The 20,223-nt window shown below is 41.8% G+C and overlaps 2 protein-coding genes across 8 annotated transcripts in view; both read right to left on the bottom strand.

Moving 5' to 3' along the window:
• Positions 1 to 2,868: 2,868 nt before the first annotated feature.
• SDHAF4 (succinate dehydrogenase complex assembly factor 4) lies at positions 2,869 to 8,241 on the bottom strand. Its single transcript, XM_052686434.1, has 3 exons — positions 8,131 to 8,241; positions 5,716 to 5,865; positions 2,869 to 3,138 (listed from the first exon to the last, which is right to left on the bottom strand). Exons 1-3 carry the CDS (start codon positions 8,159 to 8,161, stop codon positions 3,029 to 3,031), a joined length of 291 nt encoding a protein of 96 aa, XP_052542394.1. The 5' UTR covers positions 8,162 to 8,241; the 3' UTR covers positions 2,869 to 3,028.
• Positions 8,242 to 11,373: 3,132 nt separating this feature from the next.
• Positions 11,374 to 20,223, bottom strand: part of FAM135A (family with sequence similarity 135 member A) — an 81,963-nt gene continuing 73,113 nt past the window's right edge. For all 7 annotated transcript variants that reach the window (XM_052686258.1, XM_052686292.1, XM_052686308.1 and 4 more), the window contains 2 exons: positions 14,232 to 14,345; positions 11,374 to 12,960 (listed from right to left, as the gene is read on the bottom strand). In XM_052686258.1, the coding sequence (XP_052542218.1) occupies positions 12,755 to 12,960; positions 14,232 to 14,345 (320 nt within the window). In that variant the 3' untranslated portion in view covers positions 11,374 to 12,754. The remainder of the gene's footprint in view (positions 12,961 to 14,231; positions 14,346 to 20,223) is intronic.

Here is a 20,223-nt window from a genome sequence, read left to right as displayed (position 1 = left end):
AGCCCAGTTCCCTCAACCTTTCTTCACAGGAGAGGTGCTATATATACATAATATAAAGAACTGATAATACAAATACCACTAGCTATTTTGCAGCACCACAAAAAAAACTTTGTTTTGGACTTGTATTTGTCTTCTTGATAAATGCCAGATTGCCAGGTCAGACAGAAATGCTCCTTGCCATTCATTTTTTGTCTCTTTTTCCCCCCCCAAGCATTCAGTCTCTTTTATTGACACGTGCCCTACCCAGAGTAAGTAAAACACTTGGTGATTACCAGCACTGACCTGTGAGGTGTGGACAAAGGCCTGCTTCCTAAGGTGGAAGAGGTATCCTCTATTTCCTGAGTGCCTGCCTGCCGACAACCAGGATTTACTGTTTAGTTTGCTTTAACTTTTAACTCTAAAACTTTTAGTTTTAGAAGAAAGAAAAATTCCCACCTTTGTGAGGCACTCCCTTCTTGGTATGGTCAGCACTCACAGAGGCAGCTCTCAAATAAGAGCTCAGTGGATGCAGGCAGGGAGGACCCGGGATTGCTGATCCATGGACAACAGCCTCCATCAGAGGGAAAGCAAGCACCTGCACAGTGCTCAGATCAGGCAGGAAACTGAGTGCTTTTATCCTCTTTGAGGACAGTAATGGAAGGGATGGATGACAAGTTCTCACAAGGGGATTTTCATTTCTCAAAAACCAGAGGTAAATGCAAACAGTTCTTTATACACTAGCCAAGAGGTGACGTTCTGTAACCAGGGAGAACTGCAGCTACAGCTAGAAGGCAGTCTATGACGAAAGCAACAATTTGTTAATTAAATGCTTTTAAGTTGAAGGGGGGGAAGATCTAGGTTGGATGTCTAGGTTGGAAGGCTATTGCAGAGAGAGGTGAGGTGCTGGAACAGGCTGCCCAGGGAGGTTGTGGATGCCCTGTCCCTGGAGGTGTTCAAGGCCAGGTTGGATGGGGCCCTGGCAGCCTGGTCTAGTATTAAATGAGGAGGTTGGCGCCTCTGTCTGCAGCTGAGGGGTTGGAGCTTGATGATCCTTGAGGTCCCTTCCAACCCAAGCAATTTTGTGATTCTGTGATTAGAACTGAGCATCAAGAATGCCAAGAAGCAGAACTACATAAACATTCATGGAACTTGTGTTGGGAAGACAAAACCTGGCAAGAGAAAATAATGAAATAACGCCTGCCAACCTGCAGATAAGAAGGATAAGGTTTATAATGCAAAAATAAAATAACTGCAGTAGTGTCACTGCCTTTTAGTTAGGATGGAAAGCCTAATAATAATGATGCAGGAAAGGCAGAAGTTTCAATTTAAATTTCTGTTTTGTACTTGAAAAGTAGGTGTTGTAGTGTATGACAAAGTATTTTGTCCTCTACTGGGGACTAAAGAGACAAAGCAGCACTTGAAAAAGACACCTTAAGAAACAGCACATATTACAGGTAGCTTACTTATATGCATTTTATGTAAATAAAAAATTCAACAGATTTTGGGAAAAACTGTTGAACTAGAATCAGTCAGGTAAATGCAGGCTCGTTTTCCAACATCCAAGCAACGCTGCAGAATTTACACAAGATTAAGGGTTCAAAATCTAATTAACAGTTATAATTACTAGCTAACAACTTTGAGGAGAAATAGCCTTTAATACATCTGACTTTGTTCTCTGGTGAGGTATTTGGCTGATAAACCTAGGAGGCTTATTCAGGGCATCACAGCAGTGAGATGAATCTCCTAATTCCCAACCAGCACAGTACTACACCAGTAAAACACATGGAATGCAAACTGGCAGGCTGTAAGAAGAGCTTTCCCAGAGATCACAAGTCAGGTGGGTATCGGAGATGTTATATGGAGATCTGTAACAGTACTTGGATGCTTTGCAGCTTTAATAAAATCAGGCAAAAGTGGACCAAGTGGGACATCCTTACAAAGCCACAGTAATGCAGAACAGAAATCTTCATTAAGGCTGACTTTCATTCAAGCAAAACTTGCTTTGGCAGAGAAAAGAGCAAACAAATTCATACAGGAAAAAGAAATTAAGGCCATAAAATGGAATACCATGCTGTCCAAACACCTTTTATTCAGTTTGAATGTCCATTGTGACATTATGGTAGAAGCAGCTAATAGGAATTGTGACTATGTAAGACAGAGAAAGTAGAGGAAAAGTGAAGAGGTTGGGAAAATCTGCAAAACTCCAGGAAAGAAACACAAATGGAGAGAAAAAACTCAAACACAGTTGAAGATACAGAAGATCATTTTTTTCCTCCTGTCAAAAAGAACTTGCACAGCAAATATCCAGAGAGTTAATGTGCTACAGGTTTTAGTGATGTCAGCTTATTCTCCTATTATTAAGGACCCACAGAAGCAGTGGATTTGTGCTCTACTGAAGTATTTACAGCCAGGCAAATTCTTGAATGAAGAACTGAGCTGGTCTGATGGAAAGGTCTTCAACTCAAAGCCAGTAACTTAGCGATACTTAAAGACCTGCAATATGAAGATCATTTCATCTAATACATAAGGTATTTGAACATAAGGTATCAGAAAATAATGTCATTTTTTCTCCAGCAGCATTTAGCCAGTTTTCAAGCAGACACAACGCTTTGGGATGGAAGGGACTTTCACCACCTAGTCCCAGCCCCCCTGCCATTAGCAGGGCTGCCACCACCCACTACATTAGGCTGCCCACGGTCTCATCCAACCTGGCCTTTATAGATAGATAAATAAAAAATGTTCATTTACATAGCAAAACAGAAGCCATTTATACATCTCAGCAAGATCTTGACTACAAACTGATTCACATTCACTACACTTCCATTTATACTTGCCTACTATAAATACCACTGATGATGAGGTGCACATAAAGTAGCAGCTTCAAAAAACTCAGTTGTAGTATCATGTTTATTTACCTAAGGCATCCCAGAAAATTTATCACAAGCACGAAAGAAGCAAGAATGTTCACAACAAATCTAGCTCAGATGATTCTGTACATACTCTTCAACAACTAGAAATGTATCAGCAGCAATATGGATTCATTTATACATCAGAAGTCTATACAACGTCCCTTCCTCTCCCAGTCTCCAAAACGTGTAGGTTCAGGGCCCTTCGGTCCACCTCTCTCTTTTGTAGCAGGATTGATTCCACTAGGGAATTCTACAACGACAGGGAAAATTCATTAAAATGCATACAGTGCTGACAAACACAGACACAAACTGAACCAGACAATTTCAGAGAGTTTTGTGACAACAGCCAGGAATATGTTACCATATTCAGTAATGCAAATGAAAAAACAACTCAGTGTCTCAAGGCACTACAGCACCAGAGATTCTAGTGAATGCATGGTAAGAACTTTCATCATGAAGGTAAGCTGCCACGTTCACCATATCTAAAATACCACATCACTGTCTGTGTTTGTTTAGATTTTTAATTTCAGACACTCAAGTATGAGAATTTTAGTCATGGTTTTATAATTACCATCATGTTTTCACAGATAATATCTTTTCATTAAGTATCATGCAGACGTTCATCAACTTCACACCAAATACCACTATCATAGGAGGCACTATAAAATCCTAATCAGACCTTCAGTCTCAGCAAAAGGAGGCTGAGGGGAGATCTTTTTACACTCTTCCAATACCTGAAAGGTGCTTACAGCAAGAGTGGGGTTGGTCTCTTCTCACTGGTGACAGGATGAGGGGAAATGGCCTCAAGTTGTGCCATGGGAAGTTTAGGTTGGATAACAGGAAAAACTTTTTTACAGAAAGGGTTGTTAAGCACTGGAATAGGGTCCCCAGGGAGGCAGCTAAGTCACCATCCCTGGATGAGTTTAAAACTGTTTGGATGTGGTGCTCAGGGACATGGTTTAGTGGAGGGTTGTTAGAGTTAGGGTAGTATGGTTAGGTCATGGTTGGACTCGATGGTCTTTAAGGTCTTTTCCAACCTGAGCAGTTCTATGATTCCACCTTTTAAAACCAAGTGTGAGCCTGCTGTGTCATGCTGATACCCTTCCAGGAGAGGGATACCCTTCCTTTGTGGGGTATGAATGGGATTTCCAAGTCTCCCCAGTGAGCCACACGAGCAGAACTCATCAGCAGAGCTTTTTCCGCTCCCAACACACTACCTAGCTATGTCATCTCCATCAACATCCTCATGCTACTCAATGCTGTCTCAGTAAAGCCCTCTGCCTGGGCCTCACCAAGCCACAGAGAGCTCTCTTTCTGGCACAGCACCATCCTAGGCTGAGTATTTTTTCATCCTGCCCTGGGCTGCAGAGCTGCCGGAAGCTCAGGGTACCCCATGCACCTCTGCCATGCTGATTCCAGAGCTCTCCTTAAGTCCACTTGACTAGTGGCTCTCAGCACTACTGCACTGCTGGGAAACACATAATACAGAGCAGGACTGAACACGAGAAAGGAGAATAGAAATTCTGGGGAGCAGTGAAAGTGAAGGACAGTGGTAGAGGAAGACACACATAGCTACAGGCCATACAGAATGACGTACAGGAACGCCTGTTTAAAAATTCATGCAGACCACGATAGGGAAAATCAGCACTTGAGCACCTCCGGCAGCACAGGGAGCACAAATGCATCACCCTAATATCTAAGCACTACTGATGTGCTGACAGTGGATACAGAAGCTCAAAAGCTTTTTTATGATGGCTACACTGCAATGGGAATTTCAAACCGCCACCTAAGCCCCTCCTTTTTTCTAATAAACATCAAGGATAGGAGGAGCAGTCAGCATTCCAGCAAACTACTGCCAGCATTGTATTGTATATAAAAACACACAACTAAATTGAAACACAAAAGAAACCTCTAATTTTGCCCAAAAATCTAAGCAAAAAGCAAAAGATAATAATTGTTTTAAATGAAGCACTGGTGGTATTCCTTGGGAATAGAAAGGAATTCAGAATTAAGTGACTGCTTATACAATAACTCCAACTCTGAGTCAGTGCTCATAGGGAGTCACAATCTGAAACTGCTGGCAGCTGTTCTGGAAATGATACTGTAATTTTTCAGTCATTTTGTCATCTGGAAACTCATAGTGATCTATTGGTACACTGAAAGAGTTTGTCCTAGACAGCTCAAGATGGATAAACACAGGTTATCACCACTGGTAAACAAGCAGTAACAGAACAGCACAAGGTGGTGAATGAGGTTAAATCCGACTGGTTAAACAACGACTAAAGAAAGAGGAGGAAAAAACAATCCTTTAATTCTCCTGTCTCATAAAAGCGTGCGTTTCTGTGATTTGCAGCAGCAATATATTTGGTACCTGTGTAGGTAAGACAAGATATTCTGTGCATCCCCACCAAGTGATCAGAACACACCAACAGCAGACAGAGCTCTTCAGGTCTCCCTGGCCCTGCTGAATGGCTCAGGAAGCTCTGCACATGGCGCTGCTCTTCAAAACACCACACGCAAGGCTCAGAGCAACAGTGAAAAGCAGCACGGATCGGACATCTTTTGTGGACTAAAATTGGAACAGGCTTCTTGCATCATTAAAAGCAGCTGGGACCAACATTTATAGCTGCACTACAGTAGACCAATATTGCTACATCAGTTACATTTGGCAGAACCATGGAATAGTTGATGCTGGAAGGCACTTTTGCCAGACAGCAGGCCCCACAGGAAGACCCCAGGCTAGAATGTCCAGGCTAATTTGAGTGTCCCCAGGAAGAGAGATCTTGCCTTTAAAATACAGCTTTCAACTTCATAAAGCATGACTTACTTTCCAGAGGTTCCCTCTCTACGCTGGACTCCTCCGGTTCATCAAATCGGCCTACTGGTAACTTTGGTTTCTTAAGCCTCTGCTTAGTCTCAGGCTCAGGTCTTCCCTCTGACGTATAGCTCCTCAGGGAGCTGCAGGGCAGCGATGATCCTACAAACAAATGGACATGTGTCACCTACACATCAGACCCTGATACCAAACAGCTCTGCCTCTGTTTTGAGAGCTTCTGAGAACAAACCAAACTGCCTCACTCCAAAAATCAGGGAGTGAAGGTGAGGCAAAAACCCCTCAAGAGATCAAGTCCAACCCCCTGCTAAAGCAGATACCCTACAGTAGGTCGCACAGGCAGGTGTCCAGACCTTGAACATCTTCATAAAGGGAGACTCCACAACCTCTCTGGGCAACCTGTTCCAGGGCTCCATCGCCCTTACCATAAAGAAGTTCTTCTGCATGTTTGTTAATGCAGAACTTCCTCTGTTCAAGTTCAAAACTCTACTCACTAACACCTAAGAAATTAGCACAGATTCTTATTTTTGGTTCTAGAAACATATGCATGCAAAATTGTGTTAGTTGTATAACTCTGTTCACATCAACAGTGTATTTTAAACTTTTTGAAATTATCTTCACTGTTACTGTCTTGCATTTTAGGTTCTAAATAGCAATAATGCTGGCATAGAGGAATACATTCTGTTTCCCTGGAAAAGGCTGAACCTCCCCCAGGAAGGCTGCAGATTTTCAGGGCTTGGCTCATCTCCAGCAATTTTTTTGTCAGAAAGAGCCTCTGCTTCCCCAAAGGAAAGTACCCCCAGAAGTAAGGAAAAATCACTGTTCCCTTGGTAACAGGTCTTCCAAGATGTTGGCAAAGAACAGAGGGACTTCACTTATGACAATAAAATAAGTTGGTAGTCAAAAGCAGAACAAACTTTAAGCTCATTTAAGTTCAATTATATAACTCTATACATATGCTTTAATAAGAAGAAAATATTTTCCCCTCATAAAGCCTCACTAATAGCTTTAAACACAATTAGGAGAAACCTTATTACCATCCCCCTTAATGTTCTGCTAAGTATTTTAAAGACACCAAGGTGCACAGCTATTCTAAGTAACTGAATAGACGTTACCAAATCAGAAATTGCTCACAAAGACCTCCCAAAAGACAGATACATCTGCACTTCATTAAAAAGCCAAATGCCCACCATGAACAGGAACATCTCTGAAAAAACTTCAGCTATGGATATGGCCTAGTCTTTTCTCTAGAAGATTCAAACATAAACCCTGCCTGCCTACGCTGGGCTCCAAGCACTGCAGAGAGCTGTGGCTTCATGTAGCCTCCTCCAGCAGCACAGCTGTCACTCACCCATACCAAACAGCAACCAGCTGTATGCCCCAAATCAGCACATCCAACCATCCCAAATTACTATGGCCTGAGCAAGTTTAGACCCTACAGTCATATAACCCGTGCTGGGCCTGCCAAATGCAGCCAGTGCCCCAAAGAAACACTGTTTTTTTTTTTTTTCCTCTTTAGCTACGACAAAGGGGTTTAAGAACAGCAAGGAATCCAACACTTCTGCATCTGTTAGATCCTTCTTTCTGCTTTTCTGCAGGCTGGAACAAAAGCCAGGTAGGAAATTTCAGTGCTCAAGTCCAAGTTCAAATACAAGTCATGCCGAACTACTGATACGAAACTATCTGACAGTAAGGAGGGAAGAAGCAAAATCCATTTCTCCTATTTGTAACATCTGGAATAGTCCAACGTTTGGACTAAAACACGTTCCTCTTGACACAGAGCTGACAGCATCTCAACACTGACCACTTCGGAGAAGCACAGGACAGAGGACCAACTCCATCGGCAGGGTACGTTCTGCAGGCTGCTCTCGGGCTGCTCATCCTTTATGAGCACTGCAAAGCCGTGCTGTGTGCTAATCATAGAGCTGAACTTGGAAAGAAGCTGGAAACCCCAATTCTCCGCAGCTGTAGCGCTCAGCCGTCACGGAACCCAGCAGGGCCACTCAGGCTGCGGGCTGCACGGCAACGCGCTGGGGATGGGGCACCTCACGGTCCCTTTCCCAGTCCTCCTCTCAGCAGCCGCCGCCATTCCTCACCACATCGCTCCGTTCTCACGGCTCAGCCGCCACACGGGGTTGCTCCCCACCCGGCCCGGCTGCCCGCCTCCTCAGCACACACACAGCGCTAAGCTGCCGAGGCCGGCTGCCCTCCAGCTATTCCGCCAGCACTAACGCGCAGCTCAGCCTCTCACTACAGTTCCAACCCTCGCAGCGCTAATAAACTCCCATAGCAGGTAGCGAGGCCTGGCAGCTGCAGGCCAGAGCTGTGCGGGCACGCATTCACACATACGGCCTGGCAGAAGCTCCGGCGTTCCCCCCTCCCCCGCCCTGCTCCCCGCCCGCTCCTTACTCGCCGCGGCCCTCAGCAGCCGCAGCGCCATGGCCGCACCGTCCCCGCTCAAGTCGCGCTACCGCGCCTGCGCCCCGCGCCTGCGCAACCGCCACGGGCCGCGCGTGGTGAGCGGCGCTCGGTTGGTGGCCGCCTCCTCGTGTCCGCTGTGCGGCGGTTCCTATGAACTCTTGGCCCAGTTTCTGCCGTGTGACGAACTGTTAACCGCTCAAAAGAGCCGCTCACAGAGGTTGGGGTTGGAAGGGACCTCCAGAGATCATCGAGTCCAACCCCCCTGCCAAAGCAGGCTCCCTACAGCAGGTAGGTGTGCTCCTACGCCTCCCCGCCTTTTGGAAACAAATTAACATAAAAGTGATGAAAGCACGCTGCTGAAATCGCTCAAAGTAAGACGTAACGCACAACGGACATGAAATGATTCCGCCTGGCGTTACAGCGCTGGCTGACAGACCCAGGCTTCGTAAAGGCTGCGGCACTTTAACCTCAGTTACCGTTCTTTTTAACCTCGCGTAATTGCTTCTGAGCCAGCACGCTGTACGGCCCAGCAGGTGCCCTTTCCACACCCGAGGAGAGGCTCCTCCTCCTCGCAGAAGGCAGCAGGACAAAGTGCCACACGGCCCCCGCTGACACCGACCTCATGTTTTTTCCATCTGCCCAGGGCGGCGTTGCCGGGCACACACGGCGCGCCCTGCGGGAAGCCGGGCACAGGTGTGCTGCTTGCTCTGCGGGCCCCGTCACCTCACTCTTCCTCAATTCTAAGCCATCCCCGTGGACACTGAGCCACACAAAGCTGCTCGCTTGGCTTCAGGGCGACTGGAGTCTAAAATAGCATGTTATGTTTGGATGTGGTGCTTAGGGACATGATATAGCAGTGGGTTGTTAGTTAGGGTAGTATGGTCAGGTTGCAGTTGGACTTGATGATCTTGAAGGTCTTTTCCAACCTGAGCAATTCTATGATTCTGTATTCTTATTTTAAGCATTTAAGGAAGTAAATCTCCTTGGTAAATTAACAGCAGTGCTGTGCTGAGTTTATTGCACGGCATCTGGCCGTGCCTACACATGGAAAGCAATTACATTTAACTGACTGCCTTCTGTGTGACATTTTTTCAATCAGCTTTTTATAACGTGGTTAATTGGGCATGAGAGACTGGCAGTGATGGAAAGCCTTTCCGTTATTTTAGCAGACTAGAGAAAGCAGTGCAATAGCGGTGGCTCATGCAGGAAAAATGCTCTTCAACCCAAAAGAAGCAAGAAAAAAATCCACAGATGTATGCCAAGTTCAACAGCTTATCGTGCTCCCATGAAATCTTTACCTTGACAACATTCATACTGAGCTGCCCGCAGGCACCAACTAGGGGTAAGCTCTGTTCCCTGAGAGATTAAAGTAAACCCATGAAAAACTGCACTTGCGTGCATTCCCAAATGGTAAGGGTGAAACAACTATGTAAGAATAATTAGGTATGATTCTTCTACCCAAAAACAAGGTCTTCAGAGCTTATTTCCCCCTTCATTTCCAGTATATTCTTGTAAAAATGTAAACTTCACTTTTTACTCCTGCTTTATGTATTCCTAGATGTGGTTGAAGAGATTGTGAACCTGAACATAAGACCTGAATGTAATGTTACCTGAATATAAGAACATATGTAAGCACATGCCACAGAAACATGCCACTGTGACTGAAACAAAAAGTTTGTTATTTTGTTTTGTGCTTTCCTTCCTGCACTTGCTAATCATTTCTCTTTTACTCTCCAGCGTGCCCTGCAAGGAGTCAGAATTATGTATTATTCTTTATTTTGCTGTTCTGAAAAGCAGGTAGTAGAAGACCTACAGCCAACACGCACTATGCAGGTCAGTTCAGATGAGCTAGAACATAAGCTGCAAGGCCTGGTGATTTCCAAAACAATCTTTTTTTTTTTTTTTTCTTTTTTACTTTTTCCTTCTTTTTTTCCCCCCAATTAGTTTCCACATCTCTAGGATCAGAAAGTTTAATTTTGATGGAAGACTCAAATACAGACCAAGGAATTAACTTACACACATTACATGGGAACAAAACCTCAGATATAGTGTTCTCATTTCATGTAGTAATCTCCTGATAATACCACTGGGAGCTTTGTGAAATAACAAGAACAGTGTAATGGCTTCAGGGAGCAAGAGACTGGCAGCTTTCTAAAGGAATGTCAGTCCTTGATTGTTAACTCCCTTTCTGTAAGCAACACCTGATGCAGCCTCATCCTCTTCCAGGTGGCTGCAGGATACTCGCGTAAAGGGGAGGCTGCTGACACTGCAGGGAGATGAAGCCCTCACTCAAACAGAAGAGAGATGGAGCATTTCATGGCTGCTCTAGATCACCTGGTGCTGAATTATGTATGCAAGTCCACATTTCTATCTAAAAAATAGATATATGCAAGGGCAGCTGGAACATGCTGTGCACAGATGTTCCAAACATGGATGAGTGCACGTGTTGTTCAAACAACCACCACAAAAGTATCATACAGTTAATGAGTGCAAATATGAACTTTACATGCTTCAAGGGCACACTGAGGTCATCACACCACTCAGTACAGCAAACAAATACTGATCCCTCCTTTGAGGTATCGAGCAGCCTCCACCAAATCTACAACACAAAGGGTCACCCAACCACAGATGGATTGCAATGAGGAAAATACAGGCGAGGAGAGAAGTCCTCTACGTTTGCCCTGTTCTATGAAAAGTTTACATCAAACATCAGAGCATTTCCTACACCATCCAATAGACTGGATTCAAGTCTGCTTAAGTGGATGGGCTTGAACATTTTAAAAAGTGGCTCCAGTGCAGGATATTTCTGCTTTGCTAATCACAAAGGCACAACGTACACTTTTTCAGTTCCAGAAAGGCACAGCAAGACAAATGTTTTTCATCAGCGACAGAGAAGTCTGAAGAGTCCTCTGTCTCTTGAAACAGATATTAACAACTTACCTACTAGTCAGCTACTGTAATACTGTTAAACAAAGACAGTTGAGATATCACAATGTAATTTAAATATTTACAGCATAGCAGTACCACCATACTATAAAAAATATATAAAAATAGATATTGTTAGAATGGGAATGTATTTAAGATATCTTTCTGTAATAAGCACTTGCCTAAAACAACTCTGTAAGAAAGCACTCTGAAGTGTGCACATTAAAAAGTGCAGGTGCTCGTCTGAAACCTGTAAGCTGCAGAGAAGAAAGTGTGTTATTACAGAGACTGCATGAACAAACCATATAAAATGTAAAATTACTTCATTACAAACTATTATTGCTACATTCATTTCAAATAATACAAAAGTATTAATTATATACAAAAATGCCTCCCTGGGATTTGGTAATTAGCAGAAGATTTCAGTTCCTTTAATTGCTTCCTTAGAGTCATTTGTTCATTTTATTAACACCAGATGCAATAACACAATGCTAAAAATAAACATGCATTATACAACAAATTTATGTTTCCCAAAAAATGTTCATTACAGTTAGTGAACGCACATGTAACCCTTTTCCGCCCCACCTTTAGTGAATTCTTGTTTGAAACAGAGAAAAGGGAAGGAAGGAGAAACCGAACTCAATGCTATTCAGCACCAGTAGAAAGTCAACAGACCTTTAACATTCCTGTGTATCAGAAACATTTTATCTGCATCACTGAACAGGTAAAGTTTACAATGTCGTCCCATTTGAAGATGTATCGATTTCTATTTACAATACTTTGTAGTCAATAAAACATTTGAACAATATTTAAAAATTGAATAAATTCATAAAAGTATTGCAGAATTTTGTAACATTTACTTCTTTCACGTACATACAAGGAAGTCCATGTAAAACAGTCCGCATTCGTCTGAGGAACTCACAGAGTACGGAGCAATTTTAATACGGTCTGCAAAACCCCAATTATTTGAAGGCAGCGATCATTAAACATTCAAAAATCCTTAGTTGCCATTTGCTTCTGAAAACTAAAGTTCCAGTAATAAAATTGAATATGTAAACTAACGTGTTTTTGAGATCAGTAGAAAATATATTCCCACAGGCATAACGTATTTACTAATGCTGACAATGACTTTGTAGAAAACTCTTAAGATGCTGTGATGTCTGAGCAGACAACTCGGTAAGGGTCTTTGTGAGACTCCCAGATACAGTTGTTTTCAAATACCCAGTATTTTAGCAGCTTGTTTTGTTTCCAGTTAAACTTCCTACAGTGCTAAAATACAATAATTGCATGTGTAATACCTTAGAAGAACTTTTAAACCCAATTAATTCCGGCATCTAAAGCGTCTTGTAAAATGTAGCCAAGTAATGTTGACTTCTGTAGTCTTAAGAGCCAATAAGAAACCAAAGAGAGTACACACTGTGCTTTAATCTCCAAATAATTAGGTACCCCAAATTAAGAAAAAGTAATAGAAAAGTAAAAAGAACAAAATAAAAAAATATTGCACAGCCACATTACCTAGAAAGTAAAGTTGATGTTAAAAAGCCCTAAGTGTGGATGATATAAATTATCTTCCATATAAAAAGTATAAATATCTCTTAAAATACAGCTGCAGCTATACTTTAATATCACACATTATTTGATTCATCTGTTAATGAGGTAATAACCAAGTCTCTCACGATGCTCTTCTCTACTGAAAGTACTTCAGGGCAGCAACAAGGAAGAACTTTTCTAAAAATATTTCTGAATCAAGAACAGCAATGTGTGCAGCTCTCCCTATGAGAGAATCTGCTGTATTGGGCAACGCGTTAATAACGTTGTAACGAACCAAATTACATTCCTTATTTTGAAGAACTGGCAGAAGCAGGTTCTGGATCATTTCAGCATAAATTGGTCCTGTGGAGGAAAATAAAAATGGTTCTCTGTGAATCACCAGGAATGCACTTCTATGACCTTGAACTGAAAATGAATGCGTTCCGGAATAAAAGCGCTGAATGTATGATGCTGCTTTTCTGTTTAGGCTGAATACAGGAAGCTTGATTTCCTCAGATACTGTGCAAAAACATAACTTTACATACCATGTATTTGTTCATTATACATCTGTAGTGAAAAAGTGCCTGTCACTATTCATTTATTATACTGTCTGTGTAAATGATGCTTATTTGCTAATATATAATGTCAGTGTGACTATGCTGGGATATCCCACAGGTAAATACAACAAAGCACCACTGAAAATGGAAAAGAGCATTTTCGTTCATTGCTAGTATTAAGCCTCAACTAAATAAAGCCCGCCCTCTACTCAGCACTGGTGAGGCCGCACCTCGAGTACTGTGTTCAGTTTTGGGCTCCTCACTACAGGAAAGATGTTGAGGTCCTGGAGCGTGTCCAGAGAAGGGCAACGAAACCGGTGAGGGGTCTGGAGCACAAGTCTTATGAGGAGCGGCTGAGGGAGCTGGGGTTGTTCAGTCTGGAGAAGAGGAGGCTCAGGGGAGACCTCATTGCACTGTACAACCTCCTGAAGGCAGGTTGTGGTGAAGAGGGATTTGGCCTCTTCTCCCAGGCAATGAACAGGACACGGGGCAATGGCCGCAAGTTGTATCAGAGGAGGTTTAGGTTGGACATAAGGAAGAACTTCTCTCAGAGAGTGGTCAGGCACTGGAATGGCTGCCCAGGGAGGTGGTGGAGTCGCCGTCCCTGGCAGTGTTCAAGAGGCATCTGGATGACGTGCTGCGTGATATGGTTTAGTGCTTGTGGTGGCAATGGTGATGAGACAGTTGGACTGGATGATCTTATAGGTCGTTTCCAACCTTGTGATTCTATGATTCTATGATTCTGTGTGCTTGAAGCTACCTTGGCATCCTCAATAAAATGAAAGTTATTTGCCCTCCCTATTCACAGAGTAACACAAGGGGCTGTGTTCATCCCACCTAACTTTCAGCCAGGTTTATAAGCTGTAAATGAGTCTCAGACTCATCAATGTGTAATAGAGCAGGACAGAATCAGAAAATAATTCAGCTCTTCATTTTCCCTCTCTGTTACTACAGAGTAAGCCCAAGGTGTCTACAGACATAGCTGAGGTGTCTCAGTTACGCACCCAAAATTATATGGGATGAATCTGAGACCCATAAGCTTTCATGTGAGTAATCTGTTCATTGTACATTTATTACCTGATTGTTTATCCTTTAAAGCTGTTTTACACATCTCAATGCGAGCAGAGTGATAAGGAACGTAACGATCCTGTAGAGATCCAACTAAGACAATGTTTTTGAAGTAATGAAGACCTACAAGAAAAGAAAAAAAGGAAATAATGAATCACCTGACAATTTCTAAAGATTGATTAAATATTTTTGCAGCTGAAATTTGGCATTATTAGTTTTTTTTCACAAGATCTTACACAAAAATGCAGAAAAATTAGATTACAATGGAGCTACAGAATGACTGTGAGCTACTGCCCTTTTCTCCACATGTATTTTAATACGTACAGATGAGATCCATGTGTGATCTTTCTTAACTAAAATCAATATGCTTTAAAACTTCAGCTTCTTCGCACGGAAGGAATGTAGGAATCAAGTGCTCAGTTTCTGGCTGACAGAAGGGAGTAAAGCCTCTGCATTGCTTAAAAAACGTGAAGATGAATGGTGCCTTGTATTTGCTGACAGTCCAATCCATAGTGCAGTTGTGCCAGCGTTAATGCCTAACAAACATGGATGCAATACAGCCCACCTAATCTAAGTGGCTCTTTTAGCCACCTCCTCACTCCAAGCTTTGGCCAGCTTGCGCCCAGCTGTGAAGTCCATCCAAGACAAAATCCTTCCTTTCTACCAGAGGTTGTCCCCTAGGTTCCTCATATTTTATAGACTCCGTATGACGAAGGCTACATTTCCAGACCAAGTCAATTAAAAAAAAAAAACAATACTGAACAACTTCAGCATATGAGAAAGTGATGGACATTGCCAGATTTAAAAGAATATTGAGCAAGTAAAAATTATGTTAATCTATAAAAACATTAAAAAAAAAGCATCAAAATTGAATCCTGGTTCCTTTCCTCTTCAAATAGGAAATCCACGTTGTTGTTTTTTTTTTCACTGTGTGTTTCTTTGGTTTTATTTTTTGGCCTGTGCCCACTGAAAAACAATGCTGTCTCAGCAGATCAGCTAAATCACTGGAATCTTTTATGTGACATCTGATTAAAAATGACTGCAACAAATCTTACACAAAGATTCAGCTGTCTGTTCAGAAACTAATTATACTGAGATGAAAATAATGCTTTTGGAATAAATCAAAGATAGGAATTCTGCACAGACTACTCTGTAAAAGTTTTGTGAATTCTTTGGAAATCTACATCTATCTTGTACGAAGTATTTTTTATATTAGCTTTCCCTAAATAAATGTCCATTAGCATTTATGTAAGAGGTATGAAGAAGTCACAGAATCACAGAATTACAGGGGGTGAAAGGGACCTCAAGAGACCATCAAATCCAACCCCCTTGCCAAAGCAGGTACCCTACAGCAGGTCACACAGGTAGGTGTCCAGATGGGTCTTGAGTATCTCCAGAGAAGGAGACTCCACAGCCTCTCTGGGCAGCCTGTTTTCAATGCTCCATCACTCTGACTGTTAAGTTCTTCCACATGTTAATATGGAGCTTTCTATGCATAAGTTTTAGGCCATTGCTCCTTATCCTATTGATACACACCACTGAGAAGAGCCTGGCCTCATCCATTTGGCTTTCACCTCCCTGTAAATATTTATAAACATTTATCAGATCCCCCCTCAGCCTTCTGTTCCCCAGGCTGAATGGACCCAGCTGATTCAGCCTTTCCTCATGTGGGAGATGCTTCAGGCTCTTTATCATCTCTGTGACCCTTTGCTGGACTCCTTCTAGGAGATCCCTTTCTTCTTCGTACTGCAGAGCCCAGAACTGGACACAGTACCCTGACTGTGGCCTCATCAGGGCAGAGTACATGGGGAGGATCACCTTCCTCGACCTGCTGGCCACGCTCTTTTTAATGCACCCCACGACACACCACCAGGCATCTTGGCCCCAAGGCCACACTGCTGGCTCAGTGCCTAGATCTATTAATCAACCTGAGGAAGGAAGAAGCATCCTGCGGAATCTTTAGAGGAACAACAATCGACATCAATCAGCATTTAAATAGACTCTCTTCAGCCTCACATGTAATGCAATATAAACAGAAACATTAAAAGAATAGGCTTAGGAGATGATGATTTAAGAAATTAGGCATTCCCCTTTTAGTCACAGTGACTCATTTTTATGCTTTATTCTTGCGAATAGAAATAATATCTTGGACTTGCTCTTACTTCTGGTATGACAAACATCATGAATCTTTCATTATGAGAAAGTGCTTGAGGGAATTTTTCCTTATGAAAAAAAAAGGGCACATAGGGTATTTTACAGACACTAATTTTACTGTTTTAACTATTCTTGGGTGCTTTTTCTTTGGATGTCTCTGTGCTTATTTTGAAGAAAAATGTCTAAGCCTTATGTTTTGATGTTATTTGTTCTGACGTGGTTCATGTGACACTATATGGCTACAGATGGGTATTCCAAGAAAGAGTCAAAATGGTGTATACAAACATACAGAGCCTGGCAATCTCTTGGATTTCTACAGCATGAGGTAACTCAAACCATTTGTTGATGAGAAGAATCAATTCAGGTGCATGACAGCTAAAACTCGGCCTTGAATATTTTACTTTATAGAACTTATCTAAAGCATTCACCTTTAGAACCTTCCAGATTCTTCCATCATCACTGTGATAGTGACGTTAAGGGCAAGGCAGTCCTTCCTCCTAGCAGAAGTGATGAAGTTACTTGCCAGATGCTCCCTCAAGGCAAGAGCGGAAATGCTTTTTCCCTCCACAAAACCGAACAGGACAAAGTAAGCGAAGCTGACATCCTCTACATAATAAACATCTCAGAGCAGAAGACCATGCCTGCTCGTGGTTTATCTCATAGAATCACAGAATATCCCGAGTTGGAAGGAACCCACAAGGATCACTGAGTTCAACTCCTGGCTCCACACAAGAGCACTCAAGATTCAAACTGTATTTCTGAGTGTTGTCCAAAGGCTTCTTGAACTCTGGCAAGCTTGCCCTCTACCTGTTGCTGACACGGACATAAACTGAAACCCAAACAAGCTTCCTTTCCTCCTTTCAGAGATTAGGAAAATGCATTATTTATAAAGAGGGGACATTATGCAATAAACAAGCACATCACAATTCTGCTAATCAAGTTCTGTGGGCTGCTAGAACACATGAATCTAAGATCAGCTACGTAAATACAAAAATATCCTAGAAGAGACCACAGCCATGCAATTCACATTTCTGAACCCTGAGGCATGGAAGAAACAGAAATGCAGAAAAACCCTGTCAGCATTCTGAATCTCTCATCCATCATAATGCCCAATTCCAGGAGAGTTTACTTTGGACCAGCTCTGTCTGATCCGGTGGATGAAATATGCGTCGACTGCTAAAGCTCACTCATTGTGTTCAGAAGTAAACAGGGATGATGAAGAGATTTGCTTCCAAATGAGATTCTCAGCCAAAATAAAGTGCAAATGCGAGCATATTTTATGACTAACAAATTAGAGAAGCTTGAGAACTGCCTGGGATGGTGCTCATATTATACCTAAAAGCATCTTCTCTTTTACTGGAGGTACTGCCTTCCCACTTCCTCACACCAAAATTACAGTGTGCTCCAACTGAAACAGTTATGTGTTTGAATACTGAGATCAAATACACATCCTTCTTCTTCAATCTTCTGTGTTTTTTGTGTTTTTTTTTTTTAAAGCAACGAATCAAACAAAGCCCTTCTCATTATTTTGGTGACATGGTAATAAATATCTGGAATTTCCTAAGCTGGCTAATTTTACCATTTGGTATTAGAAAGTACAAATGAAGATGCAGTGGTTATGACTTGTAGAAAATAGTCTATAATCCATAGACTAAATGGAAGCTGTGTAAATTCCTGAACTTCTCATTGAATCACAACACGGTCCTTACTGAACAATTCATTAATGCACTAGTTTCAAGTAATATTAGTACTAATTGCCAGTTATCCTTTTGAGAACAGGTCTGCATTACTACAATTTTGTTCAGCTACAAGAGGTATTCATTTCCACCAATGTTCAAATGTCTAAGAGCCATGTAATTAGAAAGTAGACGACAGTATCTATTTTTTGTGTGTGTATCTGTGTGTGTGTCTAAAAATCTTATGAAGTTCATTTCAAATAATTCAATTCTATTTTTTTGGTTGCATAATCAATACTACAACAAATTCTGTTTACAGAGAACAGACATTTCATGTGGTTTTTCATCTGCGCTTCTGCAATTCGTTCTGTATTGAACAGCTTGAGTGTCATCAAAGCTGCTGTAATTTCTGGTCGCAGTATGAAATTAACCATCATTTGCAAGACCCCAGAAGCTACCAAACAGACTGTGGCTGCTGAAGACCCGACAAGCAAATTTCAAGGAGATTAATGTTATTATCTAAAAAATATCGTTATGAAGAAGTAACGTCAGAAAACTAAGTTTTCCTTTGGTTAAAGCTGGTAGAAATGGTCCTCCAACATAAAGCAACCAGTGCTCCAGGCACCTTCATATTCAGAAATTAGCATAAACTCAATCACTCTTCATTTAAAATTATCCTACCACTTCTTGGCTTTTATGAGCAGATAAAGTCAGATTTTGTACCTAATCAGCAATTACTGATTATGGTAATTGTAAGAGATAAAATAGCTTAATGTGATTCTGAATGGTTGTGTCCAGAAGGAAAATCTACTGAACATTCCTATGTGTATGAGATGTGTAGACCTATGACACAAGTTTTCAGAATTCTTGAAGATAATGTAAAAGTAGGCTCTTTAATGTTGTTAAGGGTTGTTAACAAGTTAACATTCTAAGGTAGTTCTTTCTTTTCTAGCAAGGAAACTTGGCTTACATGCATGTGTTTCTTTTTACTTTAAAGGACCTACCAATAATAACAACAACTTTGTAACATGAAGTTCTGTCACTTAGATGAATCACTATTCCAGCACATCCTGATATGAGAGGGAGCACATAAACGGGAAGGTGAACGGCTGTTTACAAGGGTGGATAGTGATAGGACAAGGCAGAATGGTTTTAAACTGAGGCAGGGGAGGTTTAGGTTAGATATTAGGAGGAAGTTTTTTACACAGAGGGTGGTGATGCACTGGAACAGGTTGCCCAGGGAGGCTGTGGATGCCTCATCCCTGGAGGCATTCAAGGCCAGGCTGGATGTGGCTCTGGGCAGCCTGGTCTGGTGGTTGGCGACCTGCACACAGCAGGGGATTGAAACTACATGATCATTGTGGTGCTTTTCAACCCAGGCCATTCTGTGATTCTGTGATATTTAGTAGGCATAACACAACACAGATGTGGTTTTAACCCATTTACTCCAAGTTCTCTGGCAAATAACAAACTGTGCATCAGCTATTTTAAAATCAAAGAATCAGACCACAACTAGTGATAATAAGCACCTACTTGAGTATGAACCATGTATCCAATTTCACTTCATTAGTTACAGGATAATTATTGCTCACTGCTATAAAAAGAACGAATTGCAATGCATGAATAGCAAATGTCACCAAAAGATTTTAACATTGGAGGAAAATGGATGTAGAAAACTCAAAGAACTTGACAAGAATAAATTCTGTGTGACTGTTCATATAGCAAATAATGTCAACTAGACTGATGCTGTACAGAGGAAGAGCTGCACGATACAAATGGGGGAATTTATTCATAATGTATTTATCCTTTTATTCTTACTCTTTTCTGTTTCTTTTCATACATGTTTTGGATTCAAACATCACAGAAGCTTTTCTTTTGGTCTTTTCCCGCCCAAAGCTCTCAACCAGATTTCAGCTGTGACAACCTGCAAACCTTTTGACAGAGAAACATAGCCAGATTTTCCACACAAATGAACATGTTGGGCTCAGAACTGTTTGCCTGATACACAAGTAAAAATACCTCTAAATGAATCCTCAATAAACCTTATAATGCTTAATGGAAACTAACCCCAAACTGGCATATTATTCACAGCCAAAACTGACTCTCAGCCAACATCTGATGTAAGAATATGCAAGCCAGAGAAAATTATATTCATGATATATTTCAAATAA

Source organism: Tympanuchus pallidicinctus, unplaced genomic scaffold (genome assembly GCF_026119805.1).
Source record: "Tympanuchus pallidicinctus isolate F22 unplaced genomic scaffold, pur_lepc_1.0 scaffold1, whole genome shotgun sequence".
In the NCBI taxonomy this organism is placed as follows: domain Eukaryota; kingdom Metazoa; phylum Chordata; class Aves; order Galliformes; family Phasianidae; genus Tympanuchus; species Tympanuchus pallidicinctus.
Note: the sequence above shows the minus strand (reverse complement) of the source record. Positions and strands in the feature narration are given on the sequence as shown.